Source organism: Coturnix japonica, chromosome 2, assembly GCF_054131305.1.
Source record: "Coturnix japonica strain WE chromosome 2, WE-NBRP24, whole genome shotgun sequence".
Classification (NCBI taxonomy): Eukaryota; Metazoa; Chordata; class Aves; order Galliformes; family Phasianidae; genus Coturnix; species Coturnix japonica.
The window spans coordinates 126,174,896-126,197,216 of NC_140664.1; the positions used below are offsets into that span (position 1 = coordinate 126,174,896).

Genomic DNA, 22,321 nt, shown 5'->3' on the forward strand with positions numbered 1-22,321 from the left:
ATGCAGATGTGTGCTATTTTTGTTGCCTAGAAGAAGAAATTATCATGATGGGTTTTTAATTTAAGGGATGATGAGAAGGTGCTGCAAAATTAGATCCTTGTTATATACATGTGCACAGATGCTGTATTTTAATTGATTCTTACAGCTTGAAATTTGTAATTCCTTCATTGGAAGGTGATTCTTGACTAGCACATGAAGTAGACCTTGTGGTCTTGTGGATTAAGTCCTGGGAGAACTGCTTAAAAACTATGTCCTCTCAAATATGTCTTCCTGAAGGCATTCCAAACTGACCTGCTGGGAAACTGAATCTCCTAGGTAGAAGGGGAGAACAGTGTTTGTGGAGAAGCTACTGGGTTATATAATAAATCTGTCTTGGTGTTTAGACTGAAAATCTAGGCAGCAATGGTTAACAGGCAGAATTATTTGATACACTATGCTTTTCCAGCTAATCAAAAATACTAACATCCCTGATACAGCAGTTGTGGAGGCTGTAGTAGGATGAGGGACTGAAGGAAATGGCAAGGCCCATCTGCTTTCCCTAAGTAGCTCACCCCTGTCATCACTTTAGGAGATGTGGGCTGACATGGGATGGTTTTTTTGACGTTCTCTGTTCTTATGCAGGCCTGGCTTCTCCAAGTGCACTAACACCAGTAGCATCCCCTTATGGTAACAGGCAAAAGTCTACCACTCCAGTTACAAAGCCCTTGGAAGGTAAGAAATAAACATGGCTGAAATAAGTTTAGGATTGTTTTCTTTAACTTCCTGTCACTAAACAAGTTTTGCTTTCTGTTTTGTTTAGAAATTGAAGCTAGACCTGATATGCAATTGGAATCAGATATGAAGCTCGATAGGCTGGAGTCATTCTTGGGAAGGCTGAATAACAAAGGTCAGTAGATACCAAAGAAAGCAGTGTGTTCATTCTAACTTCACTGAATCACTTAAAGTACTTCTAGTCCTTATGCTGTTGTGTTATATATATACAAAATAAATCACAACTGCAAAAAGCAACAACAAAAAAACAACAACAAACCAACAAGTTTGCAAATACAAAAAATAAATGTATTCCCATTTTAACAGCAGAGGCAGTAGCACAGTGTAATGATTGCTTCATACCCAATAATCTCAAGGAGTGATTTTATACTTGTGGCCCCAGTAGGTCTTTGGAAGTGAAGGAGTTATTTGGCTGGAGGCAAGACAGGTTGTAAAAGACCATAAACACACATATCATCCTACCAAAATAACTCATTTTTAATAGTGCCTAATTTTGTATTTGGCCATGTTTCCCAACCATTTTTTTTAACAGGGATTATTGTATATGAGTAGTAGTTACGCTCCTTTTTTATCACTTATTTTCCAAGAGGCGCTTCTACTGTGTTTCCTTCAACTTCCACTAGTCAATGAGAATCAAACCAAAACCACAGCAAGCCATATTTACCTCTTATCAAGTTAGAATCTAATGTGATTATTTATTGGGTGGTCTGGTTTATTTTCTTTTTTTTTTTTTTTCCCCTACAGTTGCTGGAATGCAAGAGACAGTGCTGACAGTTACAGGAAAGTCTGTGAAAGAGGTGATGAAGCTGGATGATGATGAAACATTTTCCAAATTTTACCGCCATGTGGATTTCCCTTCCTCCTCTGTGCCTTTGGACCTTGATGAGGACTTTGATGCCATCTTTGATCCTTATGCACCAAAGTAAGAATTATTCTTTTCACTGCTTTGAATGCAGAAATAGGAAGGGTGGTCAAAATGTTCAGCTTTAAGTTACCTTGTAGATGTTGTTCTACGTGGCATGTCTGTTTCTACTACATTTTTCTAAATCCAGCCTTCTGCCTGGATCAGTGAACTAATTCTGGTTTCCTTACAAATGTCACACCCCAAATCAAACAAATCTCTTGTCATTAAGCTCAGGGGGGTTGGAACTACATGATCCTTGAGGTCCCTTCCAACCCGGGTAATTCTGTGATTCTGTGATTCTGATTTATCAATATTCAACTGATAATTTAAAACACTGCTTGCTTTTTCAGGTTAACATCCTCTGTAGCAGAGCACAAACGTGCAGTGAGGCCTATGCGCAGGGTTCAGTCCTCCAGAAATCCTCTGAAAATGCTGGCAGCAAGAGAAGATATTCTTCATGAGTACACTGAGCAGAGACTGAATGTTGCCTTCATGGAGTCAAAGCGAATGAAAGTAGAAAAAAGTAAGCTAACAAGGTGGTTTGCGGAAGCCACTGTCTTGCTAATTTAATTAAAACCAAAATTAATCAAAAAGCAAAAACCACAACTGAAGGAATAGTATATATTCTCTAAGAGGCCACAAATTGTTTAATGTATAAGACTGAATATAGATTGACCTAGGAGGCCTGGAAAAAAAGGGCTTGCTTGCCTTCCTCAGCGAAAGCTACCTGGAGCCTCTTCCTGTGTGTATTTATTGTTAGCACTCATCTAGTGCAGAGGTAAAGCAGTTGTACTTGCAGGTGAGGACAGGAGATCAAGCAAAGCAAATCTAGCAATATGCTAGAGGGGCTGGAAGGAGCTGGGAAGAGTAGATAAATGTTCAGGAATACTAGCTTTAGGTTTGGGTCTTTGGTTTTTTTCAGCCTGGAACTAGCTGGGTTAGTATGTGTAAACGATCTGTGCTCTGTAGCAGGGCTTTGTGTTTTGCTTATGATATTACTTCCTCCTGATAACCAGATTTGACAGCAAGACAAATTGTAAAATTTGCTCAAAGATTAGTCAAGCCACTTCTAACATTTGGCATACAAGTTTTCTTTATTATGTTTGAATAAAGGGAGGTCATCTCTTAAGTATTGCCTGTGCTGATGGAAGACTAATTGTATGACTAATATTTTATTGCATTTGCTGAGAAGCATTTCCATGAATTACAAATTCATAAACTGCTTTGTCTTTAGTAGAGTAATAAGCTAAAGCAGCCAAGCGTTTAAGGCTTGAAGATTACAGTAAAAAATGAATAGTACTTTGAAATGCAGATTGCTGTTGTATCAGTCTGGCTGAGACAAATCTGAAGTGAATTTCAGTTCATTAGCATTGACTTCTTGGGTCTCTTTCATAATTAATCATGTGTATGGCATTGAAGATGTACACAGTACTTCATAAAACACCAGGTAGTACTAACGCTGGTTTTTCCACCAAAGTTTGTAATTCCAATGCAAGCAATTTAGTCTGTGATGATATCTCAAAACTTAGGCACTAGTAAACCCGTGTAGATTTTAAGGTAGCAGTTAATCTAAGTTCAGCCTGTTTTTGCTGTTACAACTGAGAAGGGGAAAATTGCAAATATTTGGGAAAACATTTTTTAAATGCAACAGATGAAGCTATTTGAATATAATTTATCCTCATTTGTGTGTGTGTGTTTTATTCAAGTTTGTTTTGTTTTGTTTGTTTTTTAACATACAAGTGTCTGCAAACTCAAATTTCTCAGAAGTAGCACTTGCTGGTTTGGCAAGCAAGGAGAACTTCAGCAACGTTAGTCTGCGGAGTGTTAACCTAACAGAGCAAAATTCTAACAACAGTGCTGTGCCATACAAGAAATTGATGCTGCTGCAAATTAAAGGTATGCTAGAGCTGTATTTATTGTCTGTATATATTAAGCTGATTGCAGTAGGAGGGAGTTGCTACTATGGCTGAAAGCTTAGTTTCTAGGAGGTGCACAGTTCAAGATGGAGTACATTAAAAAGAGCATGGCCAGCAGGTCAAGGGAGGTGATCCTCCCCCTCTACTCTGCCCTGGTAAGGCCTCATCTGAAGTACTGTGTCCAGTTCTGAGCTCCCCAGTACAAAAAAGACAGGGATCTCTTGGAAAGAGTCCAGTGGAGGGCCACAGAGATGGTGAAGGGACTGGAGCATCTCCCCTGTGAAGAAAGGCTGAGTGAACTGGGTCTGTTTAGCCTTGAGAAAAGAAGACTGAGACCTGATCCAGGTCTATAAATATCTGAGGTGTGGGGGGCAAAGTGGTGAGGCCAGACTCTTTTCAGCAGTGTGTGGAGACAGGACAAAGGGAAACGGGCAGAAACTGGAGCATAAGAAGTTCCGCACGAATGTGAGCAAGAACTTCTGTACGGTGAGGGTGACGGAGCACTGGAACAGGCTGCCCAGGGGGGTTGTGGAGTCTCCTTCTCTGGAGATATTCAAGACCCACCTGGATGCTGACCTGTGTGACATGGTGTAGGGAACCTGCTTTGGCAGGGGGGTTAGACTCGATGATCTCTGGAGATCCCTTCCAACCCCTGTGATTCTGTGTTTCTGTGAATGAACGTAAGTCCATGGGGCCAGATGATATGCATCCCAGGGTTTTGAGAGAGATGGCTGATGTGGTTGCTGAGCCACTCTCCAACATATTTGAAAAATCAAGGCCGTTGGGTGAAATCCTCAGTGACTGGAAAAAGGGAAACACTTCTCCCTTTCTTAAAAATGGAAGTAAGGAAGAGCTGGGAAACTACGGGCCAGTGAGCCTCACTTCTGTGCCTGGAAGATCATGGATCCTCATTGTTACCATGTTAAAGAACACAGAAGATGAAAAGGTGATTCGAGATGGCCAGCAGGGCTTCACCAAAAGCAGATCTTGCCTAACCAGTCTGGTGGCCTTATAAGATGGAGTGAAAGCATTGGTGGACAGGGGAAGGATGTCATCTACCTGGACTTCTGCAAAGCCTTTGACATGGTCTCTCTCACATCCTTCTCTCTACATTGCAGAGGAATGGATTTGAAATATGGACTGTTTGATGGATTAAGAACTGGTTGGCTGGTCACAACCAAAGGGTTGTGATCAATGTTTCTGTGTCTGGGTGGAGGCCGGTCATGAGTGGTGCTCCCCAGGGGTCAGTCTTGGGACTGGTGCTCTTCAGCATCTTTGTCAGTGACACAGACAATGGCATGCAGTGCACCCTCAGCAAGTTTGCAGACGATGCCAAGCTAAGCAGTGTAGTCCATACACTGGAAGGAAGGGAAGCCATCCAGAGGGATTTGGACAGGCTGGAGAAGTGGGCCCATGTGAACTTATAATGAGGTTCAACAAGGCCAAGTGCAGGGTCTTGCACTTCGTCTGGGGCAGTCCCAGGTATTTATACAAACTGGGGGAAGAACTCCTTGAGAGCAGCCCTGCAGAGAAGGACTTGGGGGTCCTGGTGGATGAGAAGCTGAACATGAGCCAGCAGTGTGCACTTTCAGCCCGGAATGCGAATTGTGTTCTGGGTGGCATTAAAAAAGGGGTGGCCAGCAGGGAGAAGGAGGTGATTGTCTCCCTCTTCTCAGGTCTTGTGAGGCCGCATCTGGAGTACTGCAGTCAGGTCTGGGGCCCCCAGTAAAAGAAGACCATGGAGCTCTTGGAGTGGGTCCAGAGGAGAATGGCCACTAAGATGATCAGAGGGCTGGAACACCTCTCCTGTGAGGAGTGGTTGGGGTAACTGGGATTGTTTATCTTGGAGAAGAGAAGGCTCTGGGGTGACCTCATTGTGGCCTTCCGGTACTCAAAGTGAGCATATAAACAGGAGGGGGAATGACTTTTCATGGCTTGATAGTGACAGAACAAGGAGGAATGGTTTTAAACTAAGACAGGGGAGGTTTAGGTTAGATATTAGGAGGAATTTTTTATACAGAAGGAGGTGACGCACTGGAACAGGTTGCCCAAGGAGGTTGTGGATGCCCCATTGCTGGAGGCATTCAGGGCCAGGCTGGATGTGGCTCTGGGCAGCCTGGGCTGGTGGTTGGTGACCCCGCACATAACAGGGGGTTGAAAGGAGATGATCATCGTGGTCCTTTTCAACCCAGGCCATTCTATGATTCTATGCCATAGTAATGTATCTGATTCTTCAAAATAATAGCTACTTCAGCAAAATCTATTACAACTTTTTACTGACTACAGGCTGTGCCACACCATCCTGAGTGCATATAAGTGATTCTAGAATTTGGCTGTTTCTCTGCCATTTACTTAATTGATTTCTTTCCAGGGGGACATAACGTTGTTAAAGCAAGAATGGGAAATAATAGAAATATCAGTTGAGGAGGCAACAAATTTTGCTTCCTGTGGGTAAATTCTACTTTCACCATTATATTCTTTTATTCTTATTTAGCAGACTTTTTCCATGTATTTTCCTAACTGTGCTGGGATTGTTTGTCTTTCATTTAAGATGATTAGATCTTGGCATTCGATGGTGGTATTCATGGGAATATAATTAGCTTTGGTTTATCTTTAGGAAGAAGACATGTTCAAACAAGATTAGTTGAACCGAGGGCCTCATCACTGAACAGTGGAGACTGTTTCCTATTACTAACTCCACATCTCTGTTTCTTATGGGTAGGAGAGTTTGCAAATGTCATAGAAAAAGCAAAGGTTAGTACTAGTTCATTTATTTATTGTTTATTTTTAGAACTGTCACAGCATAAACCTTTGATGTAACTGAGCCTTGGTGCCACTTGTCTTGTAAAGTTGTATGCAGCTGAGAGTCAGCAACAGGTAGATATGCAAGTTTCCTGTAAATATGTTTGAATAATAATGAAAGCTGACATAGACTTGTGTAGGTTGCAAAGCTGTGAGAGAGAAGAGGATGTCCTCAGGAAATGGATTTGCACGCAAACAAAAAATAGTCTGAATTGCAGGATGTCCTTTTTGTTCCTATTCTTGTTAAGATCAAGCCTTGTTTTAAGGCGAATGAAGGAATGAATTTATTTCTGTAACTTTTTCTCTACTATCTGTTTATTTGGTGTATCTCTTATTTGTTGCAACCAAATATCTACTTCTGCCTTCTCTCTGAATGCCATATTCACAAGTATGCCTAAGACTTATGCAACCCTGTCCAGATAACTGTTAATCTCTTAGGCTTCAGAACTTGCAACCTTGATTCAGACAAAGAGGGAACTTGGCTGTAGAGCTTCTTATATACAGACTATAGAAGAAGGAATAAACACCCATACCCATGCAGCCAAAGACTTCTGGAAACTCCTTGGTGGCCAAGGAAATTACCAGTGTAAGCATTCTCATGTTTACATTATCTCATGTTTTGTCACAGTAAAATAATTGAGCTGGTTCTCTCTACAAAAAAAATAATTATTATTATTTTGGACAATCCTTTCCTTAAGCTGCTGGAAGACCTGAAGAGGATGAAATGTATGAAGCTGCCATAATAGAAACTAATTGCATTTACCGTCTTGTAGAGGATAAGCTCATTCCTGAAGATGACTACTGGGGAAAGATGCCAAAATGTACCTTGTTACAACCAAAAGAGGTATTGTGCCACTTACTGCTCCTGTAGTAAGTGCAGGAACAGACAGCTGATATGACTGCAAATGCTCATGGAGATGTTTGCTGAAAATGGGCTCCTCTGTTTGGGAAAAGCTTCTGAATATATTGTTGTCTACAGTGTGCTGCAGGTCTTCAAAAATTCGATCGTATCTTTAAAGTGAAATACTGTTCTAGGAAATGTTAATCTTTTTGTCAACAGTAGTTCCTTTCACTCTGAAGTCATAAAGTACAAAACAAGCAGCACTTAGGTAGCATTCATCTAAGTACAAATTAGAGCAGATGTCCAAAAATAAAGACAAGATGCATTCTATTGAATGTGATGACGTTGCTGCCTGTTTTCTGAGCCAGTTACCCAGGCTGTATGTTCTGTCAGCATTCCCCTGTTGCAGGAAAAGTAGAGGTGTAAACCTCAGGAAAAGTTGCTGTAGTCAGATGGCATTTGGTCATAGAATAGAGTCAGTTCTTGCGTAGCCACATCGCTCTGATCTGCTAGCAACTTAGCTACCACGTAAAGATATACCTCATAGCACCCCCAATACTTGCAGTCACTCTCAGTTTCTAACTGCCATGGTGCATACCACCACCCTGGCCTTACTTTCATTGTAGTGCTAGCTATATCTATTACTGTTGGTACTGTGATATTTGGAGGAGCTTGAGTTAAACACACTGTCAGCTTGTGGCACCAGGAAACTGGATCAGGGCATTACCTCACCTGATGGTGTGTTACTGAAATGATTTTTTGGGTTTGTTTGGTTTTTTTTTTAATTGTTTTTCAGGTGCTCGTATTTGATTTTGGCAGTGAAGTGTATGTGTGGCATGGAAAGGAAGTTACTTTAGCACAAAGAAAAGTGGCATTCCAGCTGGCAAAACACTTGTGGAATGGCACCTTCGACTACTCAAATTGTGACATAAATCCTCTGGACCCAGGAGAATGCAATCCCCTCATACCCAGGTACCAGAATTCAAGTTTAGTCTTACTTCAGAAACATTGGTTTCTTTCCCATCTTTCAGTGTTAAATTTGATTCTTTTTCTTATATTGCCTTGTACAGAAAGGGACAAGGACGTCCAGATTGGGCTGTGTTTGGCAGGCTCACAGAACATAATGAGACCATACTGTTCAAAGAAAAATTCCTTGATTGGACAGAGCTGAAGAAACTCAATGAGAAGAATTCTAGTGAATCCCTTCACCAGAAGGTGCATTTAATAAGCATGCTAGGTATTTCAAACTAGATGACCTAGCTGGGATGGAAGTCAGGGAAGCTTGTTCTTAAGGATGCAGAGCACTTTCTTTATCTTGCGGGCTTTGACCCGAGGGTCAGAACATCACCACCTGTAGTGTGAAGCCACAGAAGTGTTTTTTATTAGTGCTGAGCAAGTCAGTGAAGACTGACAAGGTGGCTTTGACAAGGCATCAGGTGATGACAAGATAGAAAGTACTGAAATATGCAGGAGTCAAAATATTCAAGTAGAGCTGTGTGGTATGGGAAGGGGGGAAAGGCTGTGCTCAAAGAAATGTGTTTTGTGTTTTGTCACAGGAAGAATCCAAATCTGATACTAAACCATATGATGTCATGCTAATGGTACCTGTGCCCCAAACTGCTGTAGGCACAGTTCTGGATGGAATGAATATTGGCCGGGGCTATGGACTTGTAGAAGGAGAAGATGGGAGGCAGTTTGAAATTATCACTGCGTCTGTGGATGTCTGGCACATCCTGGAGTTTGATTATAGTAGGCTGCCTAAACAAAGCATAGGACAGTTCCATGAGGGAGACACATACGTGGTGAAGTGGAAGTACATGGTGAGCACTACAGGTTAGTGAACAGTTCCATTTCATCCTGCTGAAACTTAGATAAGTGCAGATAAAACAGTTCCTCTTAGTGCTGAGATCCAGACATAGAATGGATGTATGTGTAAAGATTAGAAATACTAATTTAGTCTTTCTAGTCCTTGAAGCAGTAAGAAAAAACAACACAAAAACAATAGTTACTTTTCATACCTCAAATGCGATACTGTCCATTTCTGCTTTTACCCAACAGTGGTGTTGTACACATTCACAAGACAGCTTATTAAGCCAGAATTGTGCCCACAGCTTAACACCAAATTAACTAGGCATCTGGATACAAGAGAGGTAGGCTTAGCAACCAGGAAAGCCTTTGTTGGATAATGGAGAACAGTAACAATGACAGGAAAAATCCTTGCCAACTCAGTACCCTTACTGTCCTTTTTGCTGTTTCTGGAAACCCTGTTCTGTGGGTTTCAGTCTCAAACAAACAGTTTTGACTGTGTTCTGACAAAGTGCCTGACAGCAGCAGGTAAACGTTGAGAATCTGCTCAGTGTGCTCATTGGAACTCTCCCTTCTGGCACTAAAATAGGAAGAAGTGGCATCTGTGATCAGCAAAATAGATATAATCTAAAAAACGATTGCTCTGAGTAGGAAAGTATCAAAGCTATTGAAAGCAGTAAAACAGCTGTACAGCCTCAGGCTTTTAGCCAAAAAATGTAGGAAGGTCTTTTTCAGGATTATAGAGTTCTGATACTGGTGAATCCAAGAAAAATACAAAAATTTGTAAGCTGTGGGGGAAGTGGATAACACTAATACTGAACTGTAAACAGTCTCTTAATCCATAGTGCTGAAAATATATTCCATCACTCCAAAAAAGAATACATTTTTCTGTAGGAGGCAGTACTTTTATGGATCAAATGCACAGTTAAGAGTGAAACCATACACTTTAGAAATGACTGGTAGCTTGAATATTCTCTATTTAAAAAAATAAAAGCAGTACACTGTCTTAAATATTTCACTTGGATTCTCGACAGAACATTTTTAGGAACCTGGTTGAAAGCCCTTGGTTTTGAAAATCCTCAATTAATTTTATCTGTTATCCAGTATTCACCAGTAAAATATTCCATAACTGGTTTTATTGTTCACTTCAGTTACTCTAAACATCATTTTTAAAAGCTTACCAAATAGTCTCTTTTATGACTGCAAAATATTTCTTTAGTTCCTTTTGTTCTGTAGTTTTCCTTTACCAGGGAAGATTTTTTTTTTATATGCCTGTAGCTTTCTCAACTGTTGCTATTTCCAATATTGCTCAGCAGCCAGCTCTTTTGCTGCCAAAGAACAGTGTGTAATGTGGAATATGAGCCATAAAGCACTCTTCTGGTAACTTGATGGGACGTACCATTTCACATGCTAATTTGCTCAAGTGATTGTTAGTGATTTTGCTCCAGGTACTACTACTTCTTTCTATATGCTCTCTCTTTTTGGCTTTCATGAGCATCTCTGCATTTATGCTCACATCCACCCAATGAGGCAATACTAGCTTTGCATAAGAGCATGCTATCTTGGTGGCCCGATGTTCCTCGAATTGGTTGTTTCATCTTTCCTGTTCTGGCCAGGATAGTGCTGAGCTGGCAGATGAGATTAAACCATGTGCTGCTTAAACCTATAGCCAGTGTACTCTCTTCAGCATGTGCTTTCTGTTTTGCAGTTGGAAGCAGACAAAAAGGAGAGCAACAAGTAAGAGCTGTTGGAAAAGAGAAATGCGTGTATTTCTTTTGGCAAGGAAGGCACTCCACAGTGAGTGAGAAAGGGACATCGGCACTGATGACAGTGGAACTTGATGAGGAGCGAGGAGCACAGGTGAGCTTCCTGCCAATCTAGGTAGGAGTCCTGGCAAGAGCTGCCAGCCCACAAAGTCACTGAAAAAAACCTTGGGTGATCTTTTTTGCCTCCTCTCTTTCTGTAATGATAACCTTGCAGGTGAAGTTAGCTAGCCTTCAAAATTACTTTTGACTTTAGTCCAGCTTCCAGAGATGCATCAGCTTTCTTTATGGATTTTAATTTCCCACTCTCACTTACAAAGACTGTATTTCTGAGAATGGCTGAGGAAAGGCATCTTTCCTCCTCCCTCTTAGAGATAAGTGAAGCACAGCAAAAGAAATTTGTGCCTTCCCTTTCCATGTATCCAGATAACAGAATGTATTCTTAGCACTGGGAACAGGAGAAGCTCTGTTTTGTTGAACTCTGTCAGAAGCATTTTCTGCAAGGCTAAAACATGAAAATACATCTGAAGTGAAATTTTCTATTTGTTTACTGTAATTATGGAGGAGATTGCCTTATTTTGCAAAAATTCTAGCAAGTGTACATACAGCTAATTTAAAAGAGGATAGATTTTGTTGGTAGGCTGAGTTCAGCATTGCTGGTAAGAGCACACAAAATTAGGAGATTTGAAGTTAATCTCTGTACCTTGATAAAGCTGTAATTAAATCTTGAGCAGCAGTGTAAACATGACTATTAAGCTGTGAGTTCAAAGACAAGATTTGCAAACACCACTTGACCCAGCGTGTGGGATGCTGTGCAACCGAGCTGATTTAACAGTCCGCTATCTCAGTTTCATAATCAGAACTTAACAAAGAATGTGCATGTTGTCACACAAACCAGTTTTACAGCAAATTCTAAGCCTACCTGAGTCCCTACAGTATTTCTCAGTTTCAAAGAATATCCGTCAAGATGGCCCAGTCTTGTAAAGAATTCAAATTAAACTAATAATTAAATTAAACTAATATAAAGTTTGAGGGGTTTTTTTTGTTTGTTTGTTTGGTTTTTTTTATCATTTGAAACTCTTGATTGTTGGATTTCAGATAGAGGTTTCTTTTTCATATGTGACCTGCATATTAACCCACTGCATGTTGATGCATATGGTAATTTCAGTGGTAGTCAGCAAAGTGCAAGGAAATCCACCTTTGTGGGTGGCCGTAACTATATAATTATTAATAAACCACAGGCAATAGTTCTCCCAAGTCTATATAGTTGCTTCTTTTCTTTTTTTTAATGGATACTGATGCTTTCCAATTTCCAGGTACAAGTGCTTCAAGGGAAAGAGCCGCCATGCTTCCTGCAGTGCTTCCAAGGAGGGATGATTGTGCATGCTGGAAGAAGGGAAGAGGAAGAAGAAAATGCACAAAGTAAATTACTGTTCGTTGTGGGTTTCTGCCCCACAGTCTTTTCTTAACCTATTGTGAAGGACTTTGAGTTCAGTCTCAACTACCATGCTCTGTAGAAAAGAGCTATGAATGCAATAGAAACCATGAGACTGCTTTGCTGTCAATGTAGTTTATATCTTCCCTGAGCTTAGAGTGAATTTTCTCAGCCAAGAACAAGCCTACTTCGTTGTATCGATGCATGCATAAATTGTTCTAGTTGGTTTTTAATTAAGCAAAGTGCCTCTTTGCATTAAAATATTCTTTTCTACATAGTCTAGGAAAAAGAGCATTTTTATGAGCAGTTCTCCTGTGACTAATGCAAAATTAAGCTTTTGTTACCCATTCATTGCACTTTACAGCATATTCCTTGATGTAGCTTGGAATTGTTCCAGTTCACTTCTGAATGCAACCTGCTGTGCCTAAGGTGCACAGAAAAAGAGACACTGAATAGAAAGACTACTCAGTTTGTTTCCCTTTTTGTTCCTGTGAGGAAAAGAGGAACAGAAGCTTGGCTCTTCTCTTAACAGAGCAGACGTGACTCTTGAAGTCTCTCTCATAGCAAGGTTTCATAAGGCACTTTTTTCTGCAGCAGTTTCTCAAGTAATGTTAGCCAAACCTGATGCTTTTATTCCGTAACAATAGAGGAACACAATATGTGAAATTCATCTAGTGTGAAAACAGCTGTTCCAGAGCAGAGGTCTTGAATTTTCAATTCCATGTGACTGTCTAATACTGCTGTGCTGTTCCTGTTCCAGGTGACTGGAGACTATATTGCGTGCGTGGAGAAGTTCCCAACGAAGGAAACTTACTTGAAGTAGCATGTCACTGCAGCAGCCTGCGTTCCCGGACATCCATGATTGTCCTCAATATAAATAAAGCTCTTATCTACCTTTGGCATGGCTGCAAAGCACAATCTCACACCAAGGACGTAGGAAGAACAGCAGCCAATAAAATAAAAGAACAGTGAGTGTCTGACCTACATTTTGGAGATGTTTATACAGATTACCAATTTACTTAAAATAGTCTGCCTCATTTAACAATTGAAATAAATAAAGCTGTCCTGAGTACAATTGCGGTATGTGCATGCTTGATGAGGAGGAGGAATGGCAGGTAAATGATCCACTGGAGTGGGGAAAACATGTTCTGTGATCACTTCAGGTTGAATGCACTTATTCCTCCTGCTGTACTAATTATAGCTGCAAAAAAACATCTCTTTCCATGTGGAGGGAGAATCTCCATATTTGAGTACCAAACTAAATCCCAGTGGATAGGATTAGAACCAAGGGGAAGATGTGCCTTGTGAATAACTGATTGGAAATGAATTTAAGAAAGCGTGCAAGGAAGGGACAGCAGTATTTACAAACTCAAAACTCAAACAGTGAGCTCCCGTGAGCATCTTCTCCTCCTCCTTGGGCATGTGATGCTATGAGAATGACTGCTGAAATTCTGTGTGTTGTTTACTGATAACTTTTGTCATCATTTTCCAGAAGATCATGATGACACAGTGTACGAGTCTATAAGGCGGTTTGGGGTTCTAGTAAAACCTGAGCAAGCAAGTTTGTGTGGTGGTGACTGAGGCAGGGAAAAGTTGGATTCACTGTTTGTATTTTGCAGATGTCCACTGGAAGCAGGGCTGCACAGCAGCAGCAAGGTGACAATACATGAATGTGATGAAGGGTCAGAGCCTTTGGGATTCTGGGATGCATTAGGAAGGCGAGATCGAAAGGCCTATGATTGCATGTTGCAAGGTAGGCCTGCATTCCTGAATTTTGCACTTCCAGTTTACTGTAATATTGTCAGATTTAATGTACAGGTTTTGAAGAACTTGTTCTCTTCAATGAGTTGCTAACAAAAAAAATCCCAACCTCTATCGAGTTAAGCATTACTTTTCTAGAAGGAAAGTGCTGGAAAACAAGTGTTTCATTTTCTTCTCTCCCCCTCCTGCAGCACCTCTCTGCTTATGCAGCATGGAGCAACAGCTAATGGTGTTACCAATACAGTTTACTCCAGTTCTGAAGGGATTAGGGAGCTGTTCTGCACACATTCTTGTCCAGTCTTTGCTTACAAACTGCCAGCAAAGGTAGCAGGGGAATTGATTTACAAAGTGGAAAGCAGGCTTTGAGAAGGGCTTGTTTCACTTAAGCTGTGAAACAGCCAGTTATGAAACAGCTGACAGTAACTAGCCAGGGTCACATTCAAACTGATGGCAGCCAGCCTTTTAGCTCAATTTCATCACAGCTGCTGCCAGTCCCCCAAGACATCTGGCTTGTCTTTCTTGATTTTTGAAAAAACAGAGCATTTACAGTCACTCTAAATATTGATTTTATTCATTTATTTAGTATATTCATCTCCATCGTTTCCTACTGAAAATCTTTTGTTGTTGTTTTTATTCTTTCAAGATCCAGGAAAGTTTAATTTTACCCCCCGCCTGTTCAGCCTCAGTAGTTCTTCAGGAGAATTCTCAGCCACCGAGTTCGTTTACCCATCAAGAGACCCTGCTGTCATCAATTCTATGCCCTTCTTGCAAGAGGATCTTTACACTGCCCCACAGCCAGGTATCTGCTTTAATATACTTCTGTAAGTGAAAAATAGATAACTGTATCACACCTTGGGCAGCAATTCAGTTACCCTAATCACTTCTAACTTGATTTATAGCAGAAAGATGTGTGTATGTGATGTTTATACAGCATTAAGCAATAAGAGTAATTTCTCCATGATGAATATGTTGAGAATCAATCAAATATATTTGTATCCCAGAAGCTTACTATAAAAATACCTTGTTTATATCAGAAGATCAGTTCAGCTGAGGTTCAGCTGGATGAATAACAGAAGGGATTGAAAAGCTTCAAAATGATCCTGTTCTGATGCTGACAAGCATGTAAAGCTGATGTTGTTCAGGGAATTCCAAGAACTAATGAGTGGTAATGGCGGGTTTGCTTTGTTTTTGGTCTGCATAGCACTGTTCCTTGTTGACAATCACCATGAAGTGTACTTGTGGCAAGGCTGGTGGCCTGTGGAAAACAAAATCGCTGGATCAGCTCGAATCAGGTGGGCTACAGACAGGAAATGCGCCATGGAGACAGTGCTCCAGTACTGCAAAGGTAACAGATGGCTGTGCCTGGCTGTTCTGTGTGTGCCTTGCTCTTCTGTCCCAAGCTAGTGGCTGCTCAGTCAGGTGCTCCCCTGGTAAACATCAATATATGTGAAGATATAGCAAATAATTTGCCAAGTAATACCTTTATTGCTAAGTTGCCACATTTCCCTGGTGACCCATTTCTCAGAGAAAAGGCCTTTTTTTTCCCCCGTGTTCTCATTGTGGGAGCATAGTTCAGACATCAGGTTTCTAAAAGGGAATTCTGAGAACAGATCCTCTTTAACTTGCTTTCTCTCTAGTTCCTCTCAGATTTCATAAGCTTATGTGTGTCAAAAGACTGAATGAAAATACATTTTGCTGATATAACCGGGTTTTGATTTATTGGGGGAGATGGAAAGACTGAAGATCAAGAACAATTCTCACATGGAAACAGGTGGCTATTAGTAAAGCTGGAACACAGAGCTGAGGCTCTTGCTCGGTAGATTCCTAGACTCTTTTCTACAAGGCAGAGTTACTGCTGCTCAGCGTGCAGTGATTCAAGCTGTAATTGATCATCGTGTAGAGTCATCTGGCCAGATTCATTTCTGCACTAGTAGAGTTTCTTTGAAACATTGTAGTGCTTTCATCTCTTTTCATCTAAGGTTATGTGAGACTGGAAACAGGCCTTGCATCTTCCAACAGAAGATGAATAAAGAAAGGTGGAGGGAGAGGAAGACATGGCAACAGCCATGTTTGTTCAGCTCAGAGAAATTCCCACTGAAACCAGTTAGCCACGTTACTAACTGGTGCAAACTATATCCTCATGCAAGGAAAGGCCTATCTCATACACTGATTTATTTATTTTTGTCTGTAACAAATAATCTTTACAACTTGTGATGGGACTGGTGACAACTGTCATCTTCTCCCATGAGCAGTTGTATGTTTGAAGAGCAAAATCTATGTTGAATTCCATCCTTATAAGGATAAAAGCAGTCTCCTTCCCAGTCTGCAGGCCCAACAGGGCAATTGCTATGTTTCTATTCAGTTGCCTGGTGTCACTAAGGGGAGCTGGTAACACCTGGCAGGACACAGCTGAAAACCAGTGTTAGAGACACTGAAATGTGACCTTTATGAGACTGTGTTACTGCTCTGTGTAGTTTATGTTCTGGTGTCCCTGTCACTGCCCTGCCAAACAACAGCATGTGCTTAGGAACAAGATGCTGCAGTCAAGGCAGTAGATGGAAAAGTCTTTAGTAGGGACTGCTGAATTCCTAAAGAGGCCAGACACTTCCTTCTCCCACTACATACCCCCAGGTTGTTGGGGTTTTTTGCCAGTCAGAATGAATAATTACATGCACCTCTGAGATCATTTCATACTTCCCAGCAGAAGTGAATGTCAGCATAGAGGAACAGAGCCCATACAGTGAATTGCTCAGAGCTGCTCAGCAGGCAGTGAGAGGGATGGAAATAAGATCCCCCCAGGCTGTGTTCCTTATGCAGTGCTGTAATCTTGTGGTAATAAAAATCATGTTTTCTGGCCCCAGCAAAAGATGGAATCTGATACACATGTTGAGGTTTGGATACTTTTCTAGATTTCTTGAACGTCACTGAGTTAGGTGATGGGAAAAGGGGGTAAAGTTTGCTGCATCTCAGTTTGCACAGTTAAAAGCTCTTCAGTGACTCCTCGTGGGTCTGAAGAACAGCATACATATCATAGGTCTTTTGCTGGGTGCTAACCTTTTAGCCCCTGACTATAGCTTTGCAGCAATAAGAGCTTTTTCCCCTTTGGTTGGATGGGTACAGTGCACCTTTACTACCCTTAATGATCGATACTACTTGTACTATTTCTGTGCTGAAGCTGAGGTCACAGAACTGTAGAATGGGACCTTCTTTGCTGTTCTTGGGCTGTTCTGTCAACCAGTTCAAAATTTACCAGGGCTGAGTAGGGCTTATGTGTCATTACTTATTAAGGGAGTGAGATTAAAAACAAAGAGATAAAATGTAGGAAATATTCTGATCGTTATATAAGTCAAGTGATCAGAAGCATGAAAAGACTCTTCTGTTTTTCTTTCTCCATTTCTTTCATCTTCTATTTCCCTCTTGCTCCCCTCTTTCCTGGCTCGCGATGTTTAACCACACAATGTTATGAAAAAGATTGATTACCTCCTCTGAATAGCCCTTGAATGTACCTGTCAGTTCTCCTGGTGCATAAACTTTGATTTAATTTGTCGGAACGTCATGAAAATATTTTCTGTGGTTCCATCCATTAAGTCAGTAGTCTGGAGTACTGAACTGCAGACAGCCGGGAGAGAGAAGAAAAACTGGTCTGACCATCAGTGACTGACTGAGCTTGTGACCAGAGCAGTTCATGCAGTGAAATCATTTATCTGCTTACAGGAAGTCCTAACCATTCTTACCAGATGGTTATTCCTACACTGGCCCATCATCAAATGCAGCTCTTCTATTGTCTCTTGGCTGAATTACTGAGGCTGGATCAATACAACCACAGCAAATTGGCTTTTTTTTTTTTTTTTTTTTTAAACACAGAGTTTTAAAGTACCTGTTGAATCTGTAAGTACTTGTTGAATCATTCATGGTAGAGTGAACAAATAAACCACAGTGCAAACATGTGGAAGAGAGGACTTAACATCAAGTATTCAGATAATAAACCTCCTGTATAAATTGTGTAGTTAAAGCATTCACATTCTAATATGTTTGTTTGACTGCTCCATAGAGGTTTTATCTCTACTGTTCATCTTCATGCCAACATGCTCTCTCTATCGGCTTGCTCCCAATTCCTGATGTTAAGCCAGACCTGTAATGTTGCTTACTGGAACAACGATGTCCAGCCATGCTCTCCATTTTCATTCAGCACAGGTGTTGTATCAGTGCTGTGGGGTGCTCCCTAGCAGAGGGGAGGTAGCCACATTCTTCTAGATCTTCCCACACAAATGAAGACCACATGGTGGAGACTCAGCAAAGTCATCTGTAGCAGATTTATATTTTCTTGAGTAAATCCTGATTTGTTAAAGAAGCTCTGGAATTACATATAAAATTTTGCAGGAAGGTACAGCTTTCAGAAGCGAGGTGGTGTGACGCTGCTCTGTTCGTTTCTCCTCATTCTGGACTTGGTAACATGTTCAGCTTTTCCATCTCCTGTCTGGAAGAACAATCTGATTAGCGTGATTTGTTTTAATCCAACTAAAGTGAAGAACAATAGCTCCTCCCAGCCCTGACTGCCTGCCTGCCTCTTTCCAAGGGCATCTTTTGTTTATTGGTGCTTTTAGAATCTTTGTGGTATGCATTCATTCAAGCAACAGGGCCTTTATTCAGCTATTCTTGGTGTAATGACTTCAACCCTTTCTCTTACATGGTATCACTCCTAGACAGGGTTTATTGCCATATATATATTGCTACGTTCACCCACATGTTTTATAGGAGTTTAAACATCATCAGAATTTGCCACCTCGCTATTGCAGTACTTCTTTTAACTCCCAGATCCTGTTCTTTTGAGTTTGTTCTGACAAAATGAGTGTGTCAAACGTCAGGATCTCAAGTTAAGGACTCTTACAGCCCTTCAAGCTTCAGTGCTACCTGCTGCTGGACACTTCTGCTGGGCATATGAGGAGGTTTTACTTACCTGAATTTGGCTGATTTCAGATGATCACATTCTGCTTACGCTATTCTCACTAATTTTGTTTTGTAAGATAAGATGTACGCTGACTTAGGAATTAACTGTAAAGTTTTTGTCAGTGTACACACTTCAGTCTTTGTGGTCAGGTACAATAAAAAGCACATGTCAGAACACCAAACAAATAAACCCCAACAACCCCACGTTAGAAGATGCCACACTATCTTTAAAAGAAATCATGGTGAAATGTATTCCTAATGTCTGAAATTACTTAAAACCTACCTACAAGGTAGTTCTTTTTAACAGATGATACCAGGAAGTGTGGTCCCTCTTCTAATTTCCCTTTTTTGTGTGTTTTGACTGTTTTTAGGAAAAAATGTAAAGAAGCCCCCCAAGTCCTATCTCATTCATGCCGGCCTGGAGCCCCTGACCTTCACCAATATGTTCCCAAGTTGGGAGCACAGGGAGGACATTGCAGAGATCACAGAGATGGTAAATACTTTCACAGTGTGCGCTGTTACCTTTTGCTAGTAATTGTCTCGTGTTGCCAGTAACGTTGCTGTTTTGTGATGTCAAGCCCCAAAACTCCAAGAGTGAGCCTATCAAAGTGTGGTTTAAGAGTCTACACAGAAAAAAAAGCAACAGTATAGCCAGATTTTGACTGCAAGTGTGGCTATCTGAGGCATTCCCAGTTGTTTTTTATGTAATTTCTCATAACGTTTTTTGTTAAAAACAGGGCTGGAGTGAAGTGCTGTCTGAATCATCTCATAGAAACAGTTGTTAGCATTTAGCAGAACTGTTTCAACTTTGGGAAACAGGCAGCAACCTTCAGCTTGGTCAGTCCTCCAAGCAGGAGCTGGGGAGCAACATGCCCCACAGAGAGCTCCAGCATGAACTTCCCCACCTGGGAAGCAATGTCATGGCTGAATTGCACAACTGTTTTGAAAGCCTTCAGTGAAGGGCAATCTCAAGGCAAATCACATTTGCTTCTTTGTAAGTCTTCTGCAGTGATCCATAGAGGAAACTGCTGGATTTGTGGCTAAACACAGAAGTTGACCTTAAGCTGAAATTCTTCAAGTACAGAAATTCCTTCTGCAAAGTGCAGACGTTCGTGTGGCTGTGAAATAGTTGTAGGCAAAGGCTGGTAGGCAGTGTGCGGACCTACAGGTACAGCTCTGTGCTTTGAGGGCCAGGCAGCACAGGTTGATCCCATGCTGAACGGCACAAGCAGCTGATGGTTCCAGCTCTGCAATCCTAAACTTAAGTGTTTTCTTTCTCACCCCACAGGATGCTGATGTTTCTAATCAGATAATCCTTGTAGAAGATGTGCTGGCCAAGCTGTGTAAAACTGTGTATCCCTTAGCTGATCTCTTAGCCAGGCCTTTGCCCGAGGGAGTTGATCCTCTGAAGCTCGAAATTTATCTTTCAGATGCGGACTTTGAGGTAAGGAGAGAACGGGTACACTGGTACTCTGTGTGTATCTGTCCAGCCTTGCTGTTAGGCCATTTGGCAGTTTTGCTACGTGCCTTACTGGTGGTGTATCCTCTTGTTTTCAACGCAGGTTGCATTAGAGATGACAAGAGAAGAGTACAACACGCTGCCATCTTGGAAGCAGGTTAATCTGAAGAAGGCAAAAGGACTTTTTTAAGCTGCATCTATTGGATTGAGCACCAAAGGGATGTCTGTTTTCACTTTCTATACCCTTTAGCAAAACTGTGCTCCACATTTACAAAATAAATAGAAATAATCTGAAGTTATTAGTGACTACCTATCTGGAGGCGTGTAATATTATGAAAGGCCAAGAGAACACTTTGGAAATGGAATTCAGTTTTGACTTTGAAGGTAACGTTTAAGCTCAGCTCTCCTATGCACTTAAACAGTAGTTTCTTGAGCTACTGCCGTAGCTGTCCTTTGGCTATCTCCAATACTTGCCATTTTTGTTTTTGAAGAAGTTCTCTTTGTAAAGTGTTATTTTGTTAGTTTGTGGATTACAAAGAATTTATATTTATATAAACACATAGAACAAGTATGTATTTAACAATGCAATATATATTCACTTTCAAGACTTTAACGTCAGAACTACAGAACAGTAGCTGGATGGCAGTTGCTTGTACTGAATTAGCTATACCACCAGTATGTATCTCCTGCGCATTCTGAAAAGTTTCTCTTTGCAATAGGCGATGAATTGTTCTCAGTGCTGCTTCAGGTGCTAAACTGAACAAAGCGTTTGTATTTATAGCATGGATTTCTTGAGAAACTATGCGAATCAACCTTTATACTTTAATATCCAAAAATGTATAGTGCCTTGTTTTTTGTGTACAGTTTATATACAAAAAAAAGAAAAAAACCAAACGATTGGTCTGCATTTTGAAGATGGCTTAGAATGGTCTCCTCTGTTACTTTTATAATAGTAGAAATAAAAACATCTCAGTTTCTAATACTTGTTGTAAACATTAAACATGTCTTTTGTGATATAAGAACTGAAAGTAAAAGCTTCCGAATAAACTCTTAGCAATGCTCTGACTTGTCATTATTTTGTACTGTAAACTGTACAGATTCATTGGACTCTTCCATAACGTGGTATCTTACCAAAAGATTTTAACCTTACGGATCTGCAGGTGTTGTACAGTTACCATCGGAGAAGCAGAGAATGTAGACAAAAAACCATTGTATAAGATAAAATTAGGTTGTATGACACTTCCATGCTGCATGTTGGAACCATCACACCATTCCTGTATCCTTCTGGTTGCGGTTTTTTACATGAAACCAAAATTATTATGATGAATTTCGACCTCTGAAAACCTTTTCAATCTTTGTGCAATTGGGAGTAAAACTTGAATTGAAAAAGAGTATGGCATCGTGTCCATTCTTTCCATAAGCTCTGGGGTCAAAATCACTTTCATTCGGCTACTTACGATACTGAATAGAGTAACTGGGGGGGAAATCGTTACAGTTTGAGATGTTTTACAAGCACCTGGCATTTCTGTGACGGAAGTCTTGAGATACACAAGTTGTGTTCAGCTGCTGTGAGATATTACAGGTGAACTGTCAGAACTGGTTGGACTTTTTTATGAAGGCTTCTGTCAAGAACTAAAAACCACAAACCTAATAAAAGGAGAGCAATGATATTCAGAGCCAGGGTCCTTCCCTCATAGCATTTAAATGTCTGTCAGATCCTCAGACGTCCTCAGCTATGTCTTGTCTTCTGGACAGGATGCACACTTAGCTTGAACAGTCAGGGCTTTATAGCAACAAGAGTATTGTTCAATCTGCTTTGTTTCCAAAGTCACTGCTGTATTCATGGCATTATCTAAGTATTTTTGCACTTATGTATTTTCCTCTTTCACCTTCCCCGATGATAAAATCAAGCAGGA

General features: G+C 40.8%; 1 protein-coding gene across 48 annotated transcripts in view; it reads left to right on the forward strand.

The window, feature by feature from the left end:
• Positions 1 to 21,796, forward strand: part of SVIL (supervillin) — a 128,832-nt gene extending 107,036 nt beyond the window's left edge. For 47 of the 48 annotated variants that reach the window (XM_085538805.1, XM_085538827.1, XM_085538829.1 and 44 more), the window contains 20 exons: positions 622 to 711; positions 800 to 886; positions 1,516 to 1,693; positions 2,026 to 2,198; positions 3,416 to 3,571; positions 6,209 to 6,345; positions 6,832 to 6,979; positions 7,092 to 7,237; positions 8,031 to 8,206; positions 8,305 to 8,449; positions 8,791 to 9,067; positions 10,749 to 10,900; positions 12,120 to 12,225; positions 12,999 to 13,206; positions 13,858 to 13,991; positions 14,643 to 14,798; positions 15,201 to 15,344; positions 19,318 to 19,439; positions 20,235 to 20,390; positions 20,509 to 21,796. In XM_085538805.1, the coding sequence (XP_085394931.1) occupies positions 622 to 711; positions 800 to 886; positions 1,516 to 1,693; positions 2,026 to 2,198; positions 3,416 to 3,571; positions 6,209 to 6,345; positions 6,832 to 6,979; positions 7,092 to 7,237; positions 8,031 to 8,206; positions 8,305 to 8,449; positions 8,791 to 9,067; positions 10,749 to 10,900; positions 12,120 to 12,225; positions 12,999 to 13,206; positions 13,858 to 13,991; positions 14,643 to 14,798; positions 15,201 to 15,344; positions 19,318 to 19,439; positions 20,235 to 20,390; positions 20,509 to 20,595 (2,978 nt within the window). In that variant the 3' untranslated portion in view covers positions 20,596 to 21,796. The remainder of the gene's footprint in view (positions 1 to 621; positions 712 to 799; positions 887 to 1,515; positions 1,694 to 2,025; positions 2,199 to 3,415; positions 3,572 to 6,208; positions 6,346 to 6,831; positions 6,980 to 7,091; positions 7,238 to 8,030; positions 8,207 to 8,304; positions 8,450 to 8,790; positions 9,068 to 10,748; positions 10,901 to 12,119; positions 12,226 to 12,998; positions 13,207 to 13,857; positions 13,992 to 14,642; positions 14,799 to 15,200; positions 15,345 to 19,317; positions 19,440 to 20,234; positions 20,391 to 20,508) is intronic. The other variant, XR_014943123.1, reaches the window with a different exon arrangement.
• The last annotated feature ends 525 nt before the right edge of the window (positions 21,797 to 22,321 follow it).